The 22,051-nt window shown below is 40.9% G+C and overlaps 1 protein-coding gene across 1 annotated transcript in view; it reads right to left on the reverse strand.

The window, feature by feature from the left end:
* Positions 1-22,051, reverse strand: part of LOC122810604 (zinc finger E-box-binding homeobox 2-like) — a 603,498-nt gene that overhangs the window by 89,587 nt on the left and 491,860 nt on the right. Inside the window, exons 3-4 of the mRNA XM_044082179.1 lie at positions 11,355-11,540; positions 8,619-8,842 (exon numbers count right to left, since the gene is read on the reverse strand). Of these exons, the coding sequence (XP_043938114.1) occupies positions 8,619-8,842; positions 11,355-11,540 (410 nt within the window). The remainder of the gene's footprint in view (positions 1-8,618; positions 8,843-11,354; positions 11,541-22,051) is intronic.

The following is a 22,051-nucleotide window of genomic DNA, read 5'->3' on the forward strand; positions in this document are numbered from 1 at the left end:
GTTTATGTACCACGTTACTGTAGTATTGTCTGTTTTTACTAACAGTACCCCTGGTTCCCATTTTTCTTTGAAGGTTAGCAGGCCTTTTTCCAATTGATGTGTCTATCCTTGAACTGAACCTCCCACTTCCCTTGGGAATGGAGGTGTTGAAAGTGAGCCCCCCCAGACTGTCTCTAGAGTATCCGTGGTGAGGGTTCGGCCCTGCGGAGTGAAAGTGAAGGGAAGGCCCTGATTTTGGGTACAAGCCTGTACCCACTAAGCAAACTCTTGTTTGAGACAAGGGGTCAGCTATATCTCGGTCTCTACAGAATGAGAGCTCTGGCAACATACATTCTTGAGGTACCGCTAACGCTTCCTCATGCATAGCCTGGCCAGGGCAGTGGAACCATGAAGGTACATGATTCCATATATCCAAGTACTCTGAGAAACTCTCTGGCCGAGATGCAGGATTTTTTGGAAGTAGTTTGTCAAAAAGGAGAAGTTGTCTGGAGGAAGGAAGGCCTTTTGAAGTGAGGATTCCAGGAGTGCCCCCAGGAAAACTATCCTTTTGGTTGGGGCAGTGCTGGATTTCTGGAGATTTATTGTGAATCCCAGGGAGGACAGGAGATCTTGGGTGAACGTCAGATCCTTGAGGAGTTTTGATCGATCTGTGACCTGTATCAGGCAATCATGCAGGTAAGTGTATATTTGGACCCCCTTGTTCTGCAGAAAGCAATTGGAGGTGCTAGACACTTTGTGAAAACCCTTGGAGCAATAGATAAGCCAAGGAGAAGTGCTGAAAACTGATAGTGACTGGACCCTGCCCTGAAGCAAAGAAAGCTTCTGTGAGACTTTTGAATAGGAATGTGCAGATAGATATATTTTCAGTCTAATGAGACCATGAAGACCCAAGGGGTTATCTTGGGTAATAGCTTTTGAAGAGTCAGCATTTTGTGCTTTGGAACTAGGAGAAACTGATTGAGGTTGGACAGGTCCAAAAGGGGCACCAAGAGCCTTCCTTTCTGGGAACCAGGAATAGCTTGGTGTAGAAACTTTTGCCTTTTTGATCTTCTGGAACTGGTTCACAGCTACCTGACTGCACAAGATTTGAATCTAGGCAAGGGCCTCTGATTTTTTATTTAGTGGAACATCTGGATAGCCTGAGTATTTCAAATGCTCTTTAAACATGAGTATGTAATCATTTGAAATAATGTCTAGAACCCACTTGTCTGAAGTGATATATGGGCCCAGTATTGTTTGAAGAATTACAGCCTTCCTCTTAGTCTTGGGGTGGGGTGGATGAGTCAAAGTTGCTCTCTGGCAGTGGCTTGGGACCGAGATCTCCTTTGCCTGAGAGTCTTCGTGTTCCGCTGCCTGCTCCTTTGCAGCTGTTGCCGCTGCCTATGGGTTCTAGCCCACGGTGGTTTCCTCTGTCTTTATCCCTAAGCTGGGAGGGAAATGACCATTGCTTAGTTGAAAAGTTCCTACTGAACCTAGGAGGCTGCAATTGGAGGAAGTCCTTCAAAATTTGCATAGACTTCACTCTTTCCTCTATCCTTTTGAGAGCTGCCTATGCCTTAGTGCTAAAGAGAAAGTCTTTGTCCAGGGGAACATCCAGGAGGTTTGATTTAACATGGTCATGAAGAGACTGCTCCCTAAGCCACACATGCTATCTAATAATTGAGACAGTGGCAGCTGGCCTGAAAGAAGCTTCCATGGCATCATAACCACAGTGTAATAAATGTTTAGTTACCCGAGAACTGGACTGACAAAGATCTAGGAGCTCCTTGGAAAGGTTTTTATCCTCTAGGGAGGTAACCTTCTGTTTGAGCTGATCTATAATGGTTTGCTGCCACTTGATCATATGAAATTGACAGTTGAGGGCCCTCATAATAAAAGTGGCAGATGTATATACCTTTTTCCAGAACCTATCAAGGGCCACTGCTCTCTTTGTCTGTAGGTAAAGGGTTTCTAGATGAAACTAGCTCTAGCCCCTTTGGGACCTGGGATGACCACCTCAGGGTCAGCAGAGGGATTTTTAAAAACATATTTGTGGGAATCCTGTACCCTATAAAACTTGTCTGGTTTGTGTGGGGCAGGAGGATGAGAATCAGGATTCAATGAGGAATCCTGGAATAAATCTTCCACTATCTCTAAAATGGGGGGAATAGCCAGTGGTTTGTGTTCAGGTACATCCAGAAACTCCATAACTCTCTTTTTGGACTGTGGATATTCCTGTGCCTCCCACTGAAAATGTTGTCTCATAGCATGAAGGGTCTCCCCAAAGGTGAAATTCTCTGGGTAGACGCAGAGGGAAGGTTCTCTTCTGAATCAGACTGATCATAGGATGCATAGATGAGGCCTTCTTCAGACTAAGACTCCTCTAGGTCTGAATCTTCATCTGAAAAGGGTCTGGGAAAGCTTCAGAAGGAGCATCCCCTTTCCTTTATCCTAGTGAGACATCCCCTGCGGCCTGTCTTGACCTAGAAATAGAAATCAGATCCTCAACTAATCTCATCAAATCCTGTTGGGATCCCTGAAAAAGGGAGCAAGTAGGATCATAGGAGGTTACTAAGCTAATGACCCCAGGGCCCTTACAAGCCTAGCCAAGTTCAACCTGTGTTCTCAAGGGTGTCTGTTTCAAGCAGACACTAAAATCAAGCACCTTTTGCCCCTGTCCCAGAGGGGCACAGGTGGAACCCTGGGATGAATTTCTGGTTACCCATCCAATCATTGAAATTATGCTTAAATAGGATCATCGAGAGGCTTTGTTTAACATGAACAGGAAGCTTGTTCCAAATTCGGGGCAACCTCTGTAAGACAAATCTGTCTCTCCAGCAAGTACTGTTGATGTCATATACCAGGTTAACGTCCTTTGAGCAACTGATCCATGTGCCATCTGACTTGTGAATCTGCAGCTGGATTACAGATTGCTCTATATGCAAGGCACAGGTCACCTCTGAGCAGTCTGTATGACACAGAGTAAAGTGACAATGATTTCAGTCTGTCCACATAAGACAGATCTTGAAGACCTTGAATTTTCTTTATAAGGAAACTTTGTGGCTTCTCCAATTGATGCACATGTTTGGAAAGGAACATACCAAAGGAAGCATTGTACTCTATTACTGGCCTGATGAGGGAAGAATACAGGGAGATTATAACCTCTTTTTTTCTAGAGACAATGTCCTTACTTATGAGATGAGCAATATAAAATGCCCTTCTTACCACTGTGGAGACATGGTGATCAAAGTTAAGGTTGCTGTCAACCTTTGTGCCCAGATCTCTCTCTCCACTGATTGTGTGCTTAGGGTATTGCTATTGATGTGGTAGTATGCAGGAACATCACCCTTGCTGAAGGGGATGATAATGCATTTTTTGCATTAAGTTTAAGACCATGACTTTGGCCCCAGTCATTAGTCTGCGTTAGACCTTCTTGCAAGATGTTGACATCGCTAGGGTTTTCAATGATCGCTCTCAGTTTGCAGTCAACAGCAAACTTTGTCAGCCACAGTTCTTTAGTTTTAGCTTGTACTTCAGAGAAGTAGATTCTGAACAGTAGGGTCTCAAAACCAATCCCTGTGGAACACCACTGGTTATGGGTCTGCTGGAGGAGGTGGATTCTCCTATTTTGACCATATGAGTTCTATCACTGTGCCAGTTTGCAACCCACCTGACAATATGGTTTATATATGGGTTGATCCCCAGCTAAGTGAGTTTATCAATGATGCCTGAGAGGGGAATTGTATTAAAGGCCATGGCTAAGTCTAGGTTGGCCGTATGCACAGATTTGCCCTAATCTAGGGCTTTGGTGACTGTCTCGAAGAACTACACCAAGTTTAACAGGCAATCTGTGTGGGGTTGAGGGTTTGTAGATTTCAGATCCATGATGACTCTTTCCATGGCCTTGCAGATAAGGCTGATCAGGCTAATGGGTCTATAGTTCCCAGGGTCCACGGATCACCCCTTTTGTGCAAAGGGATGATGGTAGCTGTTTTCCATTCAGCTGGGATGAAGCCCATGCTTAGGCTGTGATTGAAAAGCGTGCACAATGGTAATGTTAATTCTTGTTTTAACCCATGTAGAACACAGCCCGGGATGTTGTCTGGTCCCACAGAGGCTGTTTTTGGCCTTGGAGATGGCATTTAAGACCTGTTCCTCAGAGATACTAGGTGGGGGATAGGTGTAAGAGATGCTTTGGGGTATACGTGGCAGGGACAAGGAGTGAAGTTTTCACTGAACACGTCAGCCAGCAGGTTTTCTATATCCACAGGTTTTATATATGTAGTACTATTAACTACGAGTTCAGCGCAAATCTGGGCCTTACCTTTGAGGTTACAGATGTAACTAAAGAACACCTTGTGGTTATCCTTAGTTAGGGAAGCTAATTTGGATTCATAGATTTGGAGGACTTCACTAGAAGTCTTACTTGCTTGTTTAAGTTGAAGAGGGAGTGTTTTTAGTTTTGTGACCATTCCTTCCTACTCTTCAACAGCAATTTATTTCTCCTATTGTATAATCTGTTAATGGCAATTATCCACCAGGCAGGTTTGTTTTTCTTTGAAGATCTTGCTTTGGTTCTATCAGGTAAAGCAGAGTCAATACACTTGTACAGGTGCTTGTATAAAGCATTGGTGTATAACTCAGCACAGGTGTCTATTCCATCAGTGGGAGAGGGGCTATGAAGCTATTTATGCCATCAAGTAAGAGGATGTAATTGGCCTTGGAGAAGTTTTTTAGTCTACTTGTTGCTAAGGGGGTCTTGCGTTACAGTGACTTCTAGCGAGACTGATTTGTCATCAGATCTCTCCACGGATGGCCACACACTGGGAGTAGTGAAGTGGTCCCACATGTTGGTGAGCACCAGGTCCATGATGCTTGAGCTCCTTGTGGGTGTGTCAACCAGCTGGTCCATGGCACTGGAGTTATCAAAGTCCAGGAACCTTTGGGCAAGTGAGCTAGTTATAATTTACCCAGTCTATGGATGGGTAATTAAAGTCACCCAAAACCAGGGTGTTTGGTTGTATCTTGATTGACTCAAGTAGATCCAAGTAGGCTGAGTAGATGTCCTGATTCATGGAAGGGGGCCCTATAGCTGGCAATGACCTGTAGAGGGGTCTTACCTAAAATCAATTGCACCTGAAGTAATTCAAGGAAATTGTGCTGTTTAACCAATCTAGAGGTATATTTATCTTTAATGAATATTGACACACCACCTCCTTTAGTTCTCATGCCTTTAGTTTGTGGTCTGAACATGTGGAAGGAAATGTAACCTGGTAGGGCTGGGGTGCTCCCCTCAGCCTTAAACCAGGTCTCCGTGACTGCCCAAATGTCATCTTCTTCCATGGTGAGGACTGCTTCCAGTGAGTGCAGTTTCTGGTTTAGACTCCTAGCATTTAGCAGCATAACTTGGAGGTTGTTTTTAGAGGGTATTTTTACATCGGGAATTTTGTTCTTGTGACATTGCCTAAAAAAGGCACTATAGGAATGGCAAGAACCTTAGCCAGTAACAAAAATCCCAGGGGTGACTGAAGATCATGTCTGTCAAATCATCAAGGTCTGTCGACCATGTCATCCCAGGCTGACAGATACTGGATCCCCTTTAAATGACACCAGAAACTAAGCCGCTGCTTAAGGCAAGGGACATACCTGCCTGAGATATATAATCAGAGAGGTCAGTCATATCTCTGTTCATATAGTCCAATGAGGTATGTCTCAAGTCATTCACACCAACATGAACTATGACAGAGTCATAAAAGTGTCTGTTGTTGAGAGACATGAGTACATGTGTGATGTGGCAGATCCTGGCACCTGACAGACAGCTAACCATGAACTTTTCATTATCCAAACTGGTGAAAGGGACATCGTGTGTCTCACAATTGAGTCACTTATGACTAAGATGTTTGTTTTTGTGATATCCCTTAGGGTCTTGACTGGTGAGACACCAGTGTGTGATATATAATGGTACTATGTTCTGCTGAGAATGTATAAGTGTGCTTGAGTTTGTGTTTGGGAGGTCTCTGATGTTTAGGTAAGCTTCTTGTAAGGACCTCTGCATGTGTAGGTTTATGTGTTGTTGGTTTGGTGGGTGCAGGAAGTGAGGTGTGCATGCTGACTACCTGCTTAATATGAGATGAAATGACTGGTGAGTGAGAGAGCCTGGATTCTAGGTTCTTGATATAGCTGCATCTCTCACATAATGAATTTGTGTGGACTAGAAGATGTGGGTTATCACTGTGCATGAAGCGATTGCTACATTGCCTCAGGATGCCCATGTTGACCAGACCGGCTGGAGAAACTGTGGGAAATTGTCTGTCCATAATGCTTAGGTAAGCTGATGTGGTCAGAAAACAGAGAGAGGATGGGAAGGACCAGGTAAAGTAGAGGCCAGGAGAACTGGAAAAAAATATGAAGGGCTAGTGGGTAGGATCTGTGTTGGTACCACAGCAGCTTCTCTGAATGCATCACCTGTCAATTTGCGTCTATAACCACCAATAGTACCCACCGCTGTGCTGCAGTGCATAATGCGCAAACATGGTGCTGTGTTACAAATGAGCACAAATTGATCTAAATTAATTAACCAATAAAGCAGCACAAAACTGATCCTTGTTTCAGCAACCTTCAAGCAGATGATTTTTAACTGCACACTCCTGCTACTAGGGTGCAGGGCAACCCTCTAGATGAAGGGCCTGCCACAGTACCTCTCTTTGAGGTGGCTTTGGCCTTGGTACATTCAATGACCTGGTGCCTGTCTCTTTCTGAGTGGGTGAAAAAATACTGGTGTAGGCCTAGGCCTTGGTGGAGCATCATCAGTAGAAAAACCCTCTTCCAAAACCGAGGACTGCTGAGTGGCCCCCAGACCCAGCAGACGAGCCATATGCAGGGCTTGTGTAGAAGCTGATGGGACCGACAGCATGTCAGACTCCAAATCAGTCTCAACAGACGCCTGCATCACAATTTCAGACCCTGAAGGGGGCTGCAAAAGGGCCTTGCCTTCCTCAACAATCACAAGCCAAGGAGAGGCAGATGGCGGATGGTTGCCATCTGAAGGCCTAAGCTTTTGTTTCTTTTTATGGTTGTTGTCTGAAGGCCTAAGCTTTTGTTTCTTTTTCTTTCTTTTGCCTAGGTTGTTCAATTTTGGAATGACCAGCAGAAGCCATTGGATGCAAGCGAGAAGATTCTTGAGTCAGGAATCTTCCTAAAAATTTAACCCTGTGCCTAATAGCCCTATTGTTAAAATGAGCACAAAAACAGCAACTAGGGACACTGTGGTCTTGGTCTAAACAGGTGAGACAAAGTGAGTGAAAGTCTCTGTGTGGGATTTGCTTACCAAAGCAGAGACAATTACTTCCTTTATCTGATATGAGTTAAAGGAAAAGAAAGGAGTTCCCCAATTGGGTACTTATCTTTCTGATGGCGACTTCTCTCTGGTGCAGGTTTGCAGGCCAAGCTATGCACTTCAACACTGCTTTGGGCTCTGACAGGAAGAAAAGACTGAAATTATGATGCAGACTGGCTCCCTTTATACCTGAGCATTCTGATGTTGCTCAAGTTGTCTGCCAGCCTGAGAGGCAGAAATAGTTTTCTCTGGAGGTCAGGCCAGCCAAGGACTTTCATGACAGGAAATCCCACAAGTCAGGACTGCAGCAGTAAAACATGAAGAACATCTGGGACAAGTTTTATGTCATGTTAACCAACTCACCTCTACCCAGAACCATTAGTGAAAAAGACCCTGACAAAAGGAAAGATATTAAAACAAATGTCTGAGATCCTCTAAAGTGGGAGTGGTGTGTTGGCAGGAATGTATGATTGCTAACAAACATGGCGGGCTTTTGAAAGTTTTCTGGCGGGGGAATGCATTCTTAATTTAAGTGACAAAGCTAAAGCCAGTTTTTCTATATGAGTCAAAGATGCTCTTGGATGTAAACTAAAAAAAAAAAATGAAGGAGGGAAAGCTACCATGGGAACATTGTTATAGGAAAAATGTGTGGATCTAATGCTGATCATCCCGTCAAGAATGCTTTCATCATGCAGAGGCTAGTCTTTCAACATGTTGCTTGCTTGGAAATTTAACGGGATTGTTTGCATCATAAAATGGACACAACTTTGGGTTGCTAAATATCATGCCATACTCTTTAGAATATATAGCTGGCCTTAAACATAAATCACCAAAAATTCCTGCGTCTCTTGGACTTATCTTGATGTAATGGACCAAATATTTTTCCCAATAAATCCAGTAAAAAGAAGTAATTTGGCACACCACTAATTCATATTTCTGCATGCCTATAACTGGTTTATATGATACCTGACATAATGTTTGCTTTAATTTTGGCCTGCAAAACCACGTTCATACTAATTATATGATGTGCACAGGTTTATTACAGTGCAGATAATTGGCCATAATTAAGGGCTGGGCATTCAGCTCTAACTATAGCCGTTATAGTATGCCATCTCAGTCATGATATAACCATAACCAGATGCAGGCTATTAAAAATGCCATTATGAGGTGTGAGATAAGTATCAGGACATAGTCAGATGGTTCTTAAGATTCTGTGCTGCCATGAATCTAGTAACTGTATAACCTCTGCACTATTAATAATTGATCTTTTGGTTATAATTAAGTGTAACACCCATTTCCTTACCTGATTCTGAATATGTTCTGAGCTGTGGCTATGGATAGCCATATGGCGTTCTAAGTGGCCACGGTAGTGTACTGTGTATCCACACAGCGGACAGATAAAATTCCCTTCTGTCTCATGGCGATACCTGATATGTTCTCGTAAGAAGGATGGTCTCCTGTAGCCCCGTCCACAGTATGAGCAAGTGAGAAGGTGGGCAAAGGCTTCATTTGTGTCTGCTGAAGCATCTGAAATTAAAAAAAAAAATGTTATTTTCTTTCTTACTTGTCATCAAATCCCCTAACTGCCAGTCGTTTGCATTATATAGTGTTAAGTAAACAATGCAGTCTACATATAAATATGCATCTACAAAATACAAAGATAAAATATTGGTATTGTATTATTGCAGATTGTTCTAACTCACTAAATGATGACAAAACCTTGTGCATAGCTGAATTACAAAAAAAATATAATAAGTTAGAAACAATATATTTTAGTCATCAAACAAGAGCAAATCCTGTATACATACACCAGTAAACAGGACTGGAGTGAGAGTGTACTTGAATAAGTATACTGAGGCAACCTGCTAGTACATGATAAATATATTTGATACGTCTTGTGTAGCAGTTGACTGGGGTCTTAGGCTATACTTATGTCCAATAATGTGGGAAGCCCCTTAATGTATACGTTTCATGTATAAGAAAATCTGCTTGTACTTTTTTTTCCCTAAGTGATGAACAACTTCATTCTAATCTCTGTTTGAGAAGGGAATGTCACATTTTGGCAGGAAACTTGTGACACTGATCTGGTGAATCAACACTGTAAAGTAGCTCCAGGGAGGCAGTCATAGCTGTACAGCATTAAACAGTGAAAGGAAGAAGATGAGAAAAATACACTAAACTATTTGAGAATAAAGGCTACACTTTTGCACAAGACCTACCTCTGAAGAAAATGAGACAGGCCTTACCCCTATGACACAGGTGACACACAGACTAGGATGGCACTGTTTGTGTGATATGTGATTTCACTGTATCCTCTATCCAGGTTTTTCTGGTCCTGCTGGCAGCCTGTGGTAGTCTGTCCTCCCTCCCCCTTGCATGACCTCATCAGATGGCTCCTCTACCGCCACTCCTTTTACCCACACTTTCTGTGGGGCAGGAGCTGGGCAGTCCCAGGCCAGGACAAAACCCCCATTTGATGTATCTTTCGGCTTTTCCTAGTTAGGGGTCGCCACAGTGGAACTCCGGTCCGCTAATGATTAGCAGTAGATTTTTACGTACCGGCTTGCCAGGCCTGATGCACAACCTTCAACGAAGGTATGCCCATTCATGCATGTCTCCACACAGAAGACACTTTAGCTGAGAATCGAACAGGACAACGGCTACCGCAACAGCTTGTTCTTCAACAGCAAGAGTCAGGTGGTAAGGAGTAGGCCATATTTTGGTCCTATAGAGCGATGTACCCCTCCTCTCATCCATACATGTAAATTACCGCTCTCCAAGTTTCCCACTGGTCCAAATGTAAGCACTTCCTTGCATTCAATATGTGTACATTTTTTCCATGCTTGTTCATTAGACTCTGCACATATACAGACTATAAATATACAGCAGTGCTATGTTCTTTTACTGCTTAGTACTTCCTTATAAACATTGTAAACCATTATATCAGCTTGACTACCCAAACAATTGGATAGTCCAATGACTTTATTTAGTTTATTCACTGACTGTAACAGAATAGTAGTTATCATTGTGAGTATATTAAAAATGTGTTTTCTACTAGAGGTCAGCCTTTATTAGAGGGAGGATTTTATTGCAATTAACTTTTTGCAAACAACGTCTAACAGAGGATGGCTTTAGTTGAAGAAGTAGGGAATATAAATATATATAGTGAATGCACATGTTTTTTGTGTGAAGGTGGATGTTAACTGTTTGCACTACCACTTATCAAAGAGACATCAGGGATATACTGATGTATAGTACTGAATATAAGTATATGCAGTGCTGTACTCTATTCTGAACTTTGTGCCACACGTGCTGCATAGTAAGTTAGCATGGGTCATTGTGAACAAGATGTGCAAGTCCTGACCTCTTCCTGCTCACTGTTTTCCACAGTGAGTCACACAGGGCTGCATATACCCAAAATTACTGTCACTTTTTCCTCAGAATATACTGGAACCCAAATAAAGTAAAGAGCCATCTTTCGGATTTTTAATATTTCTTTTCTGCATTACTAATTACTAGTTAGTCTGGATGAAAACATTGCTTCATCTCAAAATCTGCCAAGACTTTCAAGTGAAACATGAATGCAGATCAAAGGCAGCCGCTGTACAAAGCTGCCTAAATCATCTTTCCCTAGATTATGACTATGTTAGCAGTGAAGTGTTTTGTTTAAGGTACAGAACTTTGATCATGTGCCATTGCACTGGACATTATGCACTGTTGTGTTCTTAATCTAAAAAAACACACAAACTACAGTGCTGTTAACAGCACTCTACCCATAGGTCTAATTAAATTAACTGTATTTTTTACTCAGAATTGTTTATTTCTTATTTGGTTCTGCAGATCAGCCATTATAGTGCTAAATGTTATATACTGGCACTAATCTGTGCTGTTAACATTTGTTTGCAGATATTAATTACCGTTCTAGCAGTCAGTGGCAAACTCTGCTCAGTTCATGAATATGTATATGTAACGAGCTGTTAATACTTTGCAACTTAACATATCTGATTGAGAAGTTTCAGAAGCATCCAGCTTATATTACCTCTATCATCCTGACCTTCTGGTTCTGGAGTTCTGCACAGAGCCATGGATTCTCTTGTTGTATGATGGATTGTGTGTGTTCCACTATGTGGTGCATAATCTGTTACGTCAGGACTACTGGCAGGATGTCTTGGTCTTCTCTTTTCTGAGTTTTGCTCAATTTCTGCAGCAGAGCTTCCATTCATTCCTAAATAAAGAACACAGAGCACCTAATCTGTAAGCAGTACAGGTAACACAGAGCACCACTATCTGTAAGTAGTATAGGTAACGCAACGCACCTATCTGTAAGCAGTACAGGTAACACAGAGCACCTATCTGTAAGGAGGTGGGCTACATTCATTCACATGAAATGCATGGTGAAGTCCGGCAGTGAAGATGTCAAAATATTTTGACTTTTTAAGAAAGAAGTCCATAAAAGTCTTATTTCATTAACTCAGATTCATAGTAGCCAGTGTCAGTTCGACATTTTAACTGCATGGACGAAATCATACTCCCAGAATTTGCATTTTGTGGGAGGGGGTCAGTCTGCTTGTCTGTGACCTGGATTTTTCTCATTAAAGAACTGCAACAGTTAACAGAATTACATTTCCATAGTTTACCAAAGCATATCAAGAATAACGCACTTCAGAAGAATAAGTTAATTTTATCAATCTACAACCTACTGTGTTGTAAAACTGATTAACAACTATGTTTTGAACCACTTAGTTGCTGGTGTTTTATGCAAAGGCATTATATAATTTTTTACCAGCAGATTATCATTTTGGGATTACATCTAAAATGTGAACATTGATGGCAGATACATCCTAATTAAGGAAGACTGAACAGTAATAACTGTATGAGAAATAAGTGAATTAAGGAAGGAGTCTGGGGGCCACTGTGCACCTCTAAGCTATGGGGTTACAAATGCTGTAATGTGCATTTCTGAACAGTTTTTCGACCTTTTGATCCCTTGATGGTCTGAAAAAAATCAAGATTAAGTTAAGAAATTCAGTCTTTTTTTTTTTCTTTCAAGGAAGATAAAAAGCTGTGTACAAGGTTTAATATGCAATTGTGACAAAATAGTATGTCACAATAAATCAAGAAGACATATGTTTGTGAGGATGCATACATCTTGTCTGGGAATGGTGCCTGCCTCCCAACCTCTCCCAAAAATAAGACACTATCCCCAAGGTGTTAGATTTGAATAAAAGCAAAAATGTAAAAATGGCCAGAGTCATATATTTCGAGTATCTGCTGTCATGCATATAGACAGCTTGCCTCCTCACTCCTATACCCAAAAGTCAACCACCTTCTGTATACACACCTGATATCAGACTGGGACAAAACTCAAAGAAGAAATTGAACATGGTAAAACATTTCAATCTGTTGCTGTCAGACATTTATAAGCAGTATGCTTCATGTCCTACCCCTAAATGATAGCCACCTGTTTAAGTGCCTGATGTTTGATTGTGAAGAATGTGAAAAATATAATCACAATAATGTATTCCTTCTTGTTACCCCTAGACAGTGCACTTGACCCTATGTAACCTACAGTGATCTTGTGTGACCACGTCTGAAATTTGTTAAAGTTAAAAAAATAATGACCGCACTGTCCCCGTAGGTGGGTTTGATGGCAAAAGCCACCATTTATTCCATGTCAAAATCCATTATATAGTCTATAGTGTGGGGGCTGCTAGGTCCCTAAGAGCTCTAAGGGCTGCATATTCTCTGATGAATTTTACGTCTTTTTGTTTGAAAGATAATGACTTTTTAAACTTATTTCTTTTTACTGCTAGCCTGATATGGGTCCAAAAACATTATGTGGCTCCACAGATAAAAATCACAAACACACACACACACACACACACACACACACACACACACACACACACACACACACACACACACACTATCCAGATTCACCTTCAGGCAAAGTGGAAGAATGCCAGTTCATCTATGGCATTTCTTTGGGACTCTTGAGGAAACCGGAGCACATATACAGTGACAGGGTGGGCAAGCAGATTCCACATGGAAAAAGCCACAGCCAAGAACTCAGGCAGGACAAATCAGTGTAAAATGGCAAAGTTACTCACTGCTCCATTGTGCCAGTACAATTTCTTTCACACAAATCCTTCTGCCAAATCACCAAAGACAGCCACCTATCAAGTGAATGAAATTATAGCCAACTTGTTACTCTTAAAGAAACTGCAAATCTCTTCCCCTAGCACACATGAGCATAAGCCATAGCAATACTAGTTTTACACTGAATTCAACAAATACAGTACACTGTGTGATACTATTGTAGCCACACCAGATAAGTGACCATTGTTGAATGGTGATTAAACAGCAAGGACAAGTCATATTTTTCACAGTGGCCTCTACCAATCAATTACAGCCACTTTACTGAATGTGTAAATACCTTAGCTATCTGATAGTGGTAAAAGTAGTAGTAATAAACAGACAGCTAGCACACTTGCCTTTGGTGCTGGAAGACCAGAAGGCTGGGGGTTCCATTTCCAGTCCTGGTGACTGGGTTGCTGACACAGCAGTGCAACATTGTGTGGTGCAACATTCCCAAGTGTGACATCTCTTGGATCCCATCTGCTTGAGTTGGTTGTAGCTTAGATGGACGTAAACAATTGCACTGCCCGTACTGAAAAGAACAGAGGAAATTTCCCCATGCCCCAGCCAAGTTTCCTCTAGTAGTGTATAAATATCCATTTGGGTTTTCCCTGAAAAAAGTCAACTAGCATAGTAGGACTACTAGCCTGACCAACAAAAGATAAAATAAAATAATATTAATGGTCACAGTAATTCAGGTTTGCTTCACACAAACATTCAGTAATCCCAGGAATGTATTCTATTTTACATTACACAAATGTTAGTTGTCCTGCAAAGCCAGATAAATGACTTTTTAAATTGAGCAAACATGAAGGCCTACCCAGCAGTTAAAAAATGATGGTCATGTAATGCATTTCAATTAAGTTTCACATAATCAGCTGTCACAGACTATAAAGTATTCTTTAGTTGGTTTACAAAAATCACTTTAGTCGAAAAAAGAGTAATGATCAAACAGTAGCAGTCATTTACTTCCAAAGAAAGCCCAAGCAAAAGTCAAGGTCTTAGTAAAATAAATAAATATATAGTTGTGTGTGTGTGTGTGTGTGTGTGTGTGTGTGTGTGTGTGTGTGTAATTGCATTATATATATATATATATATATATATATATATATATATAAATATGTATGTATGTGTGTGTAAATAAGTGTGTGTGTGTGTATAAATATATATGTGCGCGTGTATGTATAAATGTATATATGTGTGTGTGTGTATACTTATTTATATTTATATATATATATATATATATATATATATATATATATATATATATATATATATATATATTTATATATTATGGGTCTACTTCAACAGACCAGAATACCACTTACCTGAAATTCAGATAACCGGGACGAAAAGGCTGACAGCACGAGAACACCGATGTCCCGGAACACCGACTCACCACTTCAGGTAAGTGAATGCTTGGCCATCCTGTTGAACTTTGCCCCTTAGCCTGCGGTAGTGTGATCTCAGAGTTGGTATATTTAGTTAGTAGTGGTGGTGAGGGGTGAAGCCCCCCACATTGGTGCGTTTGCCTTCATTCAGTTTTGTTTGTTTTTAAGAATATATGTGTGTGCATGTATGTAAAATATACAGCTACATGCAAAGGGTCATTCAGTAAATGTGATCAAATAACTGTCCGCCTAACTTTCCGTTTCCAAAAATATAGAATACTACTAGTTACAATGTGGAAAAATGGGCAAAATGTAGATCACTTACTGTCTTTTTCACCTAAGAAGCTTACAGCATGGTGGGAACTGCTGTTTTCTACAGAGAAAAAAGATAATTTGATATAATTAAGTGTTTCACTATTATTTACAATAGATATATGTAAAAAAATCCTTAATGAATGCATGACAGCTCCTTTCAATGAACAGCTGCATGGGACATGGACTTTTTAAGGCTCAAAATGTGGAACATTTGTCTATACCACTCAACTTCTTTGCTTAAGAATTGTGAGCAAAGACAAAAATACTGCTAAGGCAAAGTACTCAAACCATGGGCAATATTAAATAATGACCTCCCTTATCGCTGTTACACTATTCATAACATGTGGGATCCCCTGCCAAGGACAGCCCCATGTCTGGCCAGTGTAGCTAACCCTTTTCATACTCCTAGCATCACACATCAGGCATATGGTCTCTGCACAGGTGTAGAGCATAAAGGTAATGTACATATGCTCCAAACTCAGAACTTTTTTTGTAGCCAGTCTCAATGCCCTTCACTGAGCTGGTTTCTATAGTCATTTACAGATATCTGCCCCATTAGGGTTACTTCTTTTTCTTCCTTTATTTGCGTACTTCAGTTCATGTCATCCAAGAAAGAAAAATGTCAATGTTGGAGACAGTCCCCAGAAAGACCATCATGAGAAGTGTTATTTTGCCTAGGTACTTCACATAATCATACTGAATGCACCATTTATCAAGTTTTTGTTCCCAAAATGCTTTTCAGTCATCTGGCCTATTTATCTTGAGAACCAACGTCTCATGACCCAGGGTACCATGACCGAATCTGTCTGTCCAGAGGTACAGCCATCTCTTAAAAAGAAGACAGAAAAGTGTCAGTCTCATTCTGTTGCTGCCCAGCCTCTGCTGGACATCTCTCTTCAGGTGAGTAAAGACCCAAGACTGTCCTGTGCCAACACTGGTTTCCTCTTCTGCTATTCTGTCAGAGGCCGGCATGGAACCAGCTTCTCACATGTTCCTTAAAGCAAAGCAAACTTCCACCATGGACAATGAGGGGAAACCAGAGGTGATTATTTCTGAAGAACTTAAGGTGATTCCCCAGATTCTGGTTAGCAAAGAGGTCCCTGGTACCCTTATTCAGCCCAGACATGGCTCAGCACATTCTAGTTTAGTCAAAGCTGATGTCCCTCTAAAGAAGAAGCGAAAAAACTAAGTATATTCCTTCCATTGTTAAAGGTCCTCAGAGGAAATGGTGGGGCTTTATCAGGGTCTTGTTCAGTGACCTGATGGCCATAAGATCACCTCAGGGTTATCTGTTCCTTCCAATAACAAAAACACCTCACAAGGTCAGAGATAAATAAGAAAACACACAGCCAGCCAGTACTTCACCAGTAACTTGCTTTTCTTTATTCCAATGATCTGGTACCAGATCGTTGGAATAAAGAAAAGCAAGTTACTGGTGAAGTACTGGCTGGCTGTGTGTTTTCTTATTTATCTGTTCCTTCCTCCTGGTCATCTTCTGATTCCATAAGTGCTAAGGAGTCCTATTCTTTAGATGAGAAGGTCGATTTGGGAGATGAATCATTGACTTACTCCTCACAAATTACCTCACCTTTAGACTACAGGGTCTGATGAAGAGGATGCCTTTAGTCCTGATTTTGAGATCCTTTGGGGATACAGTAATTTGCTTGATGGAATATTTTAAGTGTGATTACTCAGAAGTCTCTGATATTCAAAAGGGGTATTATGAGCTGTTGCAAATGAAATTTCCTAAACCTTCTGCTCTTCACCCTGTGCTGGATGCCTTGTTGGAAACATTTGCAGCTTCCTCTTTGCCTCCTGATTCCCAACCTCAGGCCCCTAAGAAGCCTGACCATTTTTATAAGGTGCCTGAGGCCTTTATGTACCTCTACAAGTGCTTTTCTTTAGACCCTCCTGTGGTCTGTGTTTCTGTTGCCAAGCCATCCAAGCTTTTACCTCTTCCAAACTTCTTTCTTCTGATAAAGCCAGTTGGGCTATGGAGAGGCTGGAGAAAAAGGTGTACACTTCTGCCACTCTGGCCTTCACAACCATAAATTAGCAAACCCACATGACCAGATATATTTTGGCCCTTTTATCTCAATTGGGGGGGGGGTCAGAACTTCCTGACTCTAAATGCAACACTGCTGCTCTCTCCTTATTGAGTTCCACTTCTCAGGTTGCCCATCACTCCATCAAATGTAGTTATGATGCATCTGATGCATCCTCTAGAGCTGCTTCAGTTTCAATTTTGATGAAGTGCCCTTGGCTTCACCTCTTCACCTCCAGGCTTTACCTGATGATATTAAGGTCAAGCTCCTTGATGCTCCATTGGACATTCAAAATCTCTCTGTTATGGCTGCTGCTGCTGACACATTTAAAACTCTACAAGGCAAAAGTAAAGTGATGTAGGATTTTAAACAAACCTTTGTTTCTCTCATTCTCAAATTTCAGAACTATCATTTTAAGTCTGCCTTTGTGTATAGGCAGCCTCATCAGCCTTTTAAGGGGAAGAGGGTTCCTAGGCATATGTTCTCTGATAAATCCACCCAGACTTCTAAAACTCAAAAAAAAAAACCCTTCTCAGGACAAATCTGCCTCCATCTGACATATTTCTCCCCTTCCCCTCAGTCATGGTTCCCCTGTCTCTTAGGCTTTCTCTGTCTCTCCCTGTCTGGCAACAGATTACTTCAGACTTCTGGGTTCTATCCATTGTCCATAACGGTTATTTTATGGTACGGAAATCCCCAACTGCTTTGTAAGGTCTTCCTCAACCTCCTTCTGACCAACTTCCTCATTTTTCTGTGGTCCTTCAGATTTACTGTATCATGGCATGATTCAGCCTATTACACAATCCAAATAGGTTCATAGGTTCATAGGTTCATACTAGGCTATCTGCCCGAGGGCATTTACAAGCCTAGCCCATAGTTTTGTGGCTTACGCCACCCCTTTAGTATGGGGAACTATACCCATTATTTTGCTGTGCCTCTGTAAATAAGGAATTTATCACTGCCATCAACCACTCTTATCAGCTACTCTAGGCCCTTAACAAAGGGTGTCCAATCCTACTGTGTAATATTACTATAAATCCAAATGTTAATCTGACCAAGCCAGGCTATTAGAGTGGCCTGTACAGTGTCACCAAATAGATATGCAAGTACTCTAACAGCTTAAATATGTCTCACAAATATCAGGCACAAAGATAGGTTTACATATATTTAATAATAAATAAAAGAACAAGACAATATTCAATAAATCAACACAATAACTTTAGAGTTCAAAAGCACAGGAAATATTTAAAACAACATTGCTGGGCAGTCTCAAATAAATACAGAAAACAGCTAAACTAATCTTTACTATATTCCTATCTATATCTAAAAGAGATACTATGCCCTAAATCTTACTTACAGCAAGGCAGGTGCAGATGGTGAAGATGAGTGGATGTTCTTGTTAGGTCCAAGTCAAAATACAAAATGCACAGTCTCTCTCTAAGAGTTCTTAAATTAATATCCAGTACTACTGCTGGGTTAGCTTGGATGACATCATTTTTTGTTACCTGACTTTCAGTTCACAAGCTAAACCCCTCAGTGTCCAACATTTAACATCTCTCTGTGAAAATACATAGCCTTCAAATGTTTGCAAATGCTAGAAAACATAAAACAATAAAACTCTTAGAAAATAATGCAGAAGGCACCCCAGTTCTAGACATCATGTCTCCTTGCTGCATTAAAACTAACTTTTATAACACAATTGCAAAATAATTTAATTTCAACTTATTTTCTTGAAGTTTTGCAAGTTAGCTCTGTATGTTCCAGTTTCTACTATTAAAACATACATTTGCACAGGGATATAGTTTATATACATTTCTGTTCTTTTCCAGTAGGGTACACTGTGGACACATCCTTGAAGCTCAGTACTGTACAAACTCTGTTCAGCTTCTGTACCAGTAGTTTAATATACACATAATACATAGTTCTGTATAAATCATATCAGTATTCACAAATAACATAGAATTATTTTCAAAATTCCAGATAGCTGGGCTGGCAGAGTGACAACAAGTTGTAGCTAGAGTTACCTTGGCAGAGTCTGTAAGGAATTTCTTTATCCTATGTAGGGTGCCTATTTTTTGATGGGTTTTCTTGATGCTGCTGTGTATATGTAAATCAAATTTAAGATTTTGTCGAATGTTATGCCAAGCAGTTTTGTATGTGGGGAAACTTTAAACATGGTATTATTTAAGGAAGAAATTTTAAAGTTGTTTTTTTCTTGAAAATGAGATTTTGGAAAAAACAGAAATAATTTATTTTTTGGAGGGATTTAGTAGCAGTTGATTATCTTGTAACCACTTTCAACAGAATTAAAGGCTTCTTTAGTAATTATCTGAAGATGTATTAGGTTGCCGGAAATGGGTATTAGGGTAGCATCATCAGTGTATTGTATGAGAGAAGCTTGCTGTGAGGATTTATGTAAATTGTTAATGAATATATTGAAGAGTAGAGGGCCGAGAATGGAACCCTGTGACTCACCAGTATTGACAGGAAGGCGAAAAAGTAGAGAGTATTTTAACATACTGGTGTCTAGTGGTCAAGTAGTTGTTAAACCACAGTATTATGGGTTGTGATAGCTCGTGGTATGACAGTTGATAGAAGAGTTTTTGGTGAGAGACTAGATCAAATGCTTTAGAGAGAGATCAAGGAATACAGAGGAAACAAGTCTGCCTTCTTCTCTGGCTTTTTAAATTCTGCCTGTGAAAGTTAATAAAGCCACAGTAGTGCTATGTGTGAGTCTAAAATCATGCTGTGTGGGAGTCCAGAGATTTTCCTGAAGAATGTGTTTAAGAAGTTGTTTGTGAAGGTACCTCTCCAGAATTTTTGACAAAGGGGATAATATGGCAACAGGTCTGATACTGGTTATATCAGATGAGGTTCCTCTTTTATGAAGGAGAAGAGGATGAATTTTTTCCATAAGAAAGGAACGCATGATACCTTTATGATTTTATGCTGTTTTTCTGTCATGTCTCTGCTCCAACATTTGAGGTGAAGAAACAGTGCTGGTCTTTTTCCAGTCTTCATTTGCTGCATCGGCCCCATGATTTGTTGAAAAGCACAGCATCTTTGGGTTTTTTTGTTTTGTTGTTTTTTTTCCCTGACTCTTCCAGGGCCTTGTCTGATGGTTCCAGTACTGGCACTGAATCAGCCTGTACATCCAAAGAGTATGGGAAAAGGGTGTTCCTGGCCTAGCCAAGAGCTCTACAGGATATTCATTCCTGCCCAGGAATCCCAACTGACTCTGTATTCCTTCATGAGAGATAGGTGATACAGAGTGAATCAACGTGTTGCACTTGGTGGGACAGCCTATCCTTTCCTCCTGGGTGCATCCCCTCAGCAGTTTCTCTGGGCATGACATTGCTGTTTTCCAAGGGAAGAGTGGCTCTGCATACTGAGTCTTTCTTGTCAACCATAGGGGGACACCTTGTGACAGCCTGGGCTCCGCAGGTTTGAATTTCACTAGGTAACGCTTAGTGCTGCCACTAGGTGTCACCCCTATGATGACCCACAGCTACTTCCCTCCCTCTGTAATGACTGCTCACTGCCATCCACACCAGCCAGCTCCTATACATACCCAAACCACTGCTCAAAACTGGGTCATCTTGCAGGTAGTCAGTGCTTAACGCCACCGAGGTGCTGAGTGCAGTATCTCTGACTATTCCTTTAGTTATTTCACAACTTTTTCAGTAAGTGCTATCAAATAGTACTGTTCTCCTTGCATTGAATTTCAGGATTTCATTTAGAACACATTTCTGTGAAAGAAGTGGTAATAGATTTAACTCTCCAGATGTATGCTGTAAGTTATCAATTGCTCTTCTGCTATGAATCCTTCCTACGAGTATTGGGATATACTTATTTTGAATCTTTTATTTTTCACTTTTAACATCTGTCCAATTCTTCACACCTTTTATAAGACTTGCAAAGTCTTTGTTGGGCATTTTTTGCTCAGTAAAGAAACTTGAACATGTTTTGCCTTCCTCCTTTACAGATTTGGCTGTCATTCTCACTGTTTTTCTCCAGCTTTTCTTTCTAATTGCACTCAAAATATATTGAATTTTATTTTAATTTCTGTATTATCTTCACAAAATGTATTTCATTTTAGCTATTCTATATCAGGCAAACAATATTCCTCTGATGGGACTATCCATCATTCAAAGCGGATCCAGTATCTGTCTGCCTGGGATGACATGATCGATAGACCACGATGCTTTGCCAGAGATGGTCTGCACCTGTCGCCCCTGGGATTCAGGTTACTGGCTAAGGCTCTTGCCACCCCTATAGTGCCTTTTTTAGGCAAAGATCAAAGGAAAAAACCACCACCGTAACAGGTACAAGCATGCAAAATCTGAGGGTAATGCTACTCAATGCTAGAAGTCTAAAACTCAAAATGCACTCTCTCGAGGCACTCCTAAAAATGAAGAACATCGATATCTGTGCAGTAACTGAGACCTGGTTCAAGGCTCCAGAGAGCACCCCCTGCAATACCAGGCTACAACTCTTAACCACACCTTTCAACTACCAAACCAGGATTGAAACACTAAAGGTGGAGGAGTGTCCATATTCACACCACCAGGTTAGTTGCCCAACACAATGCATCTGAAATTCTCCAAGTGCAACTAGCACTAGGTAAGACTGCAATCCAAATTGTAGCTTGCTACAGATCCCCCACCATGCCCCAAGATTCTCACTACACCTTTCTAAACATACTGGAAAAAATTAATATACAGCCAAACACCCTAATACTGGGTGATTTCAACTACCCTGCCATTAACTTGGGAAAACTACTTATGTACCAACACCTTTGCCCAATGGTTCTTGGAATTCATAAATTCCAATGCCCTGGAACAACT

The sequence above is a fragment of the Protopterus annectens genome, chromosome 9.part0 (genome assembly GCF_019279795.1).
Source record: "Protopterus annectens isolate FY-2018-M chromosome 9.part0, PAN1.0, whole genome shotgun sequence".
NCBI lineage: Eukaryota > Metazoa > Chordata > Ceratodontiformes > Protopteridae > Protopterus > Protopterus annectens.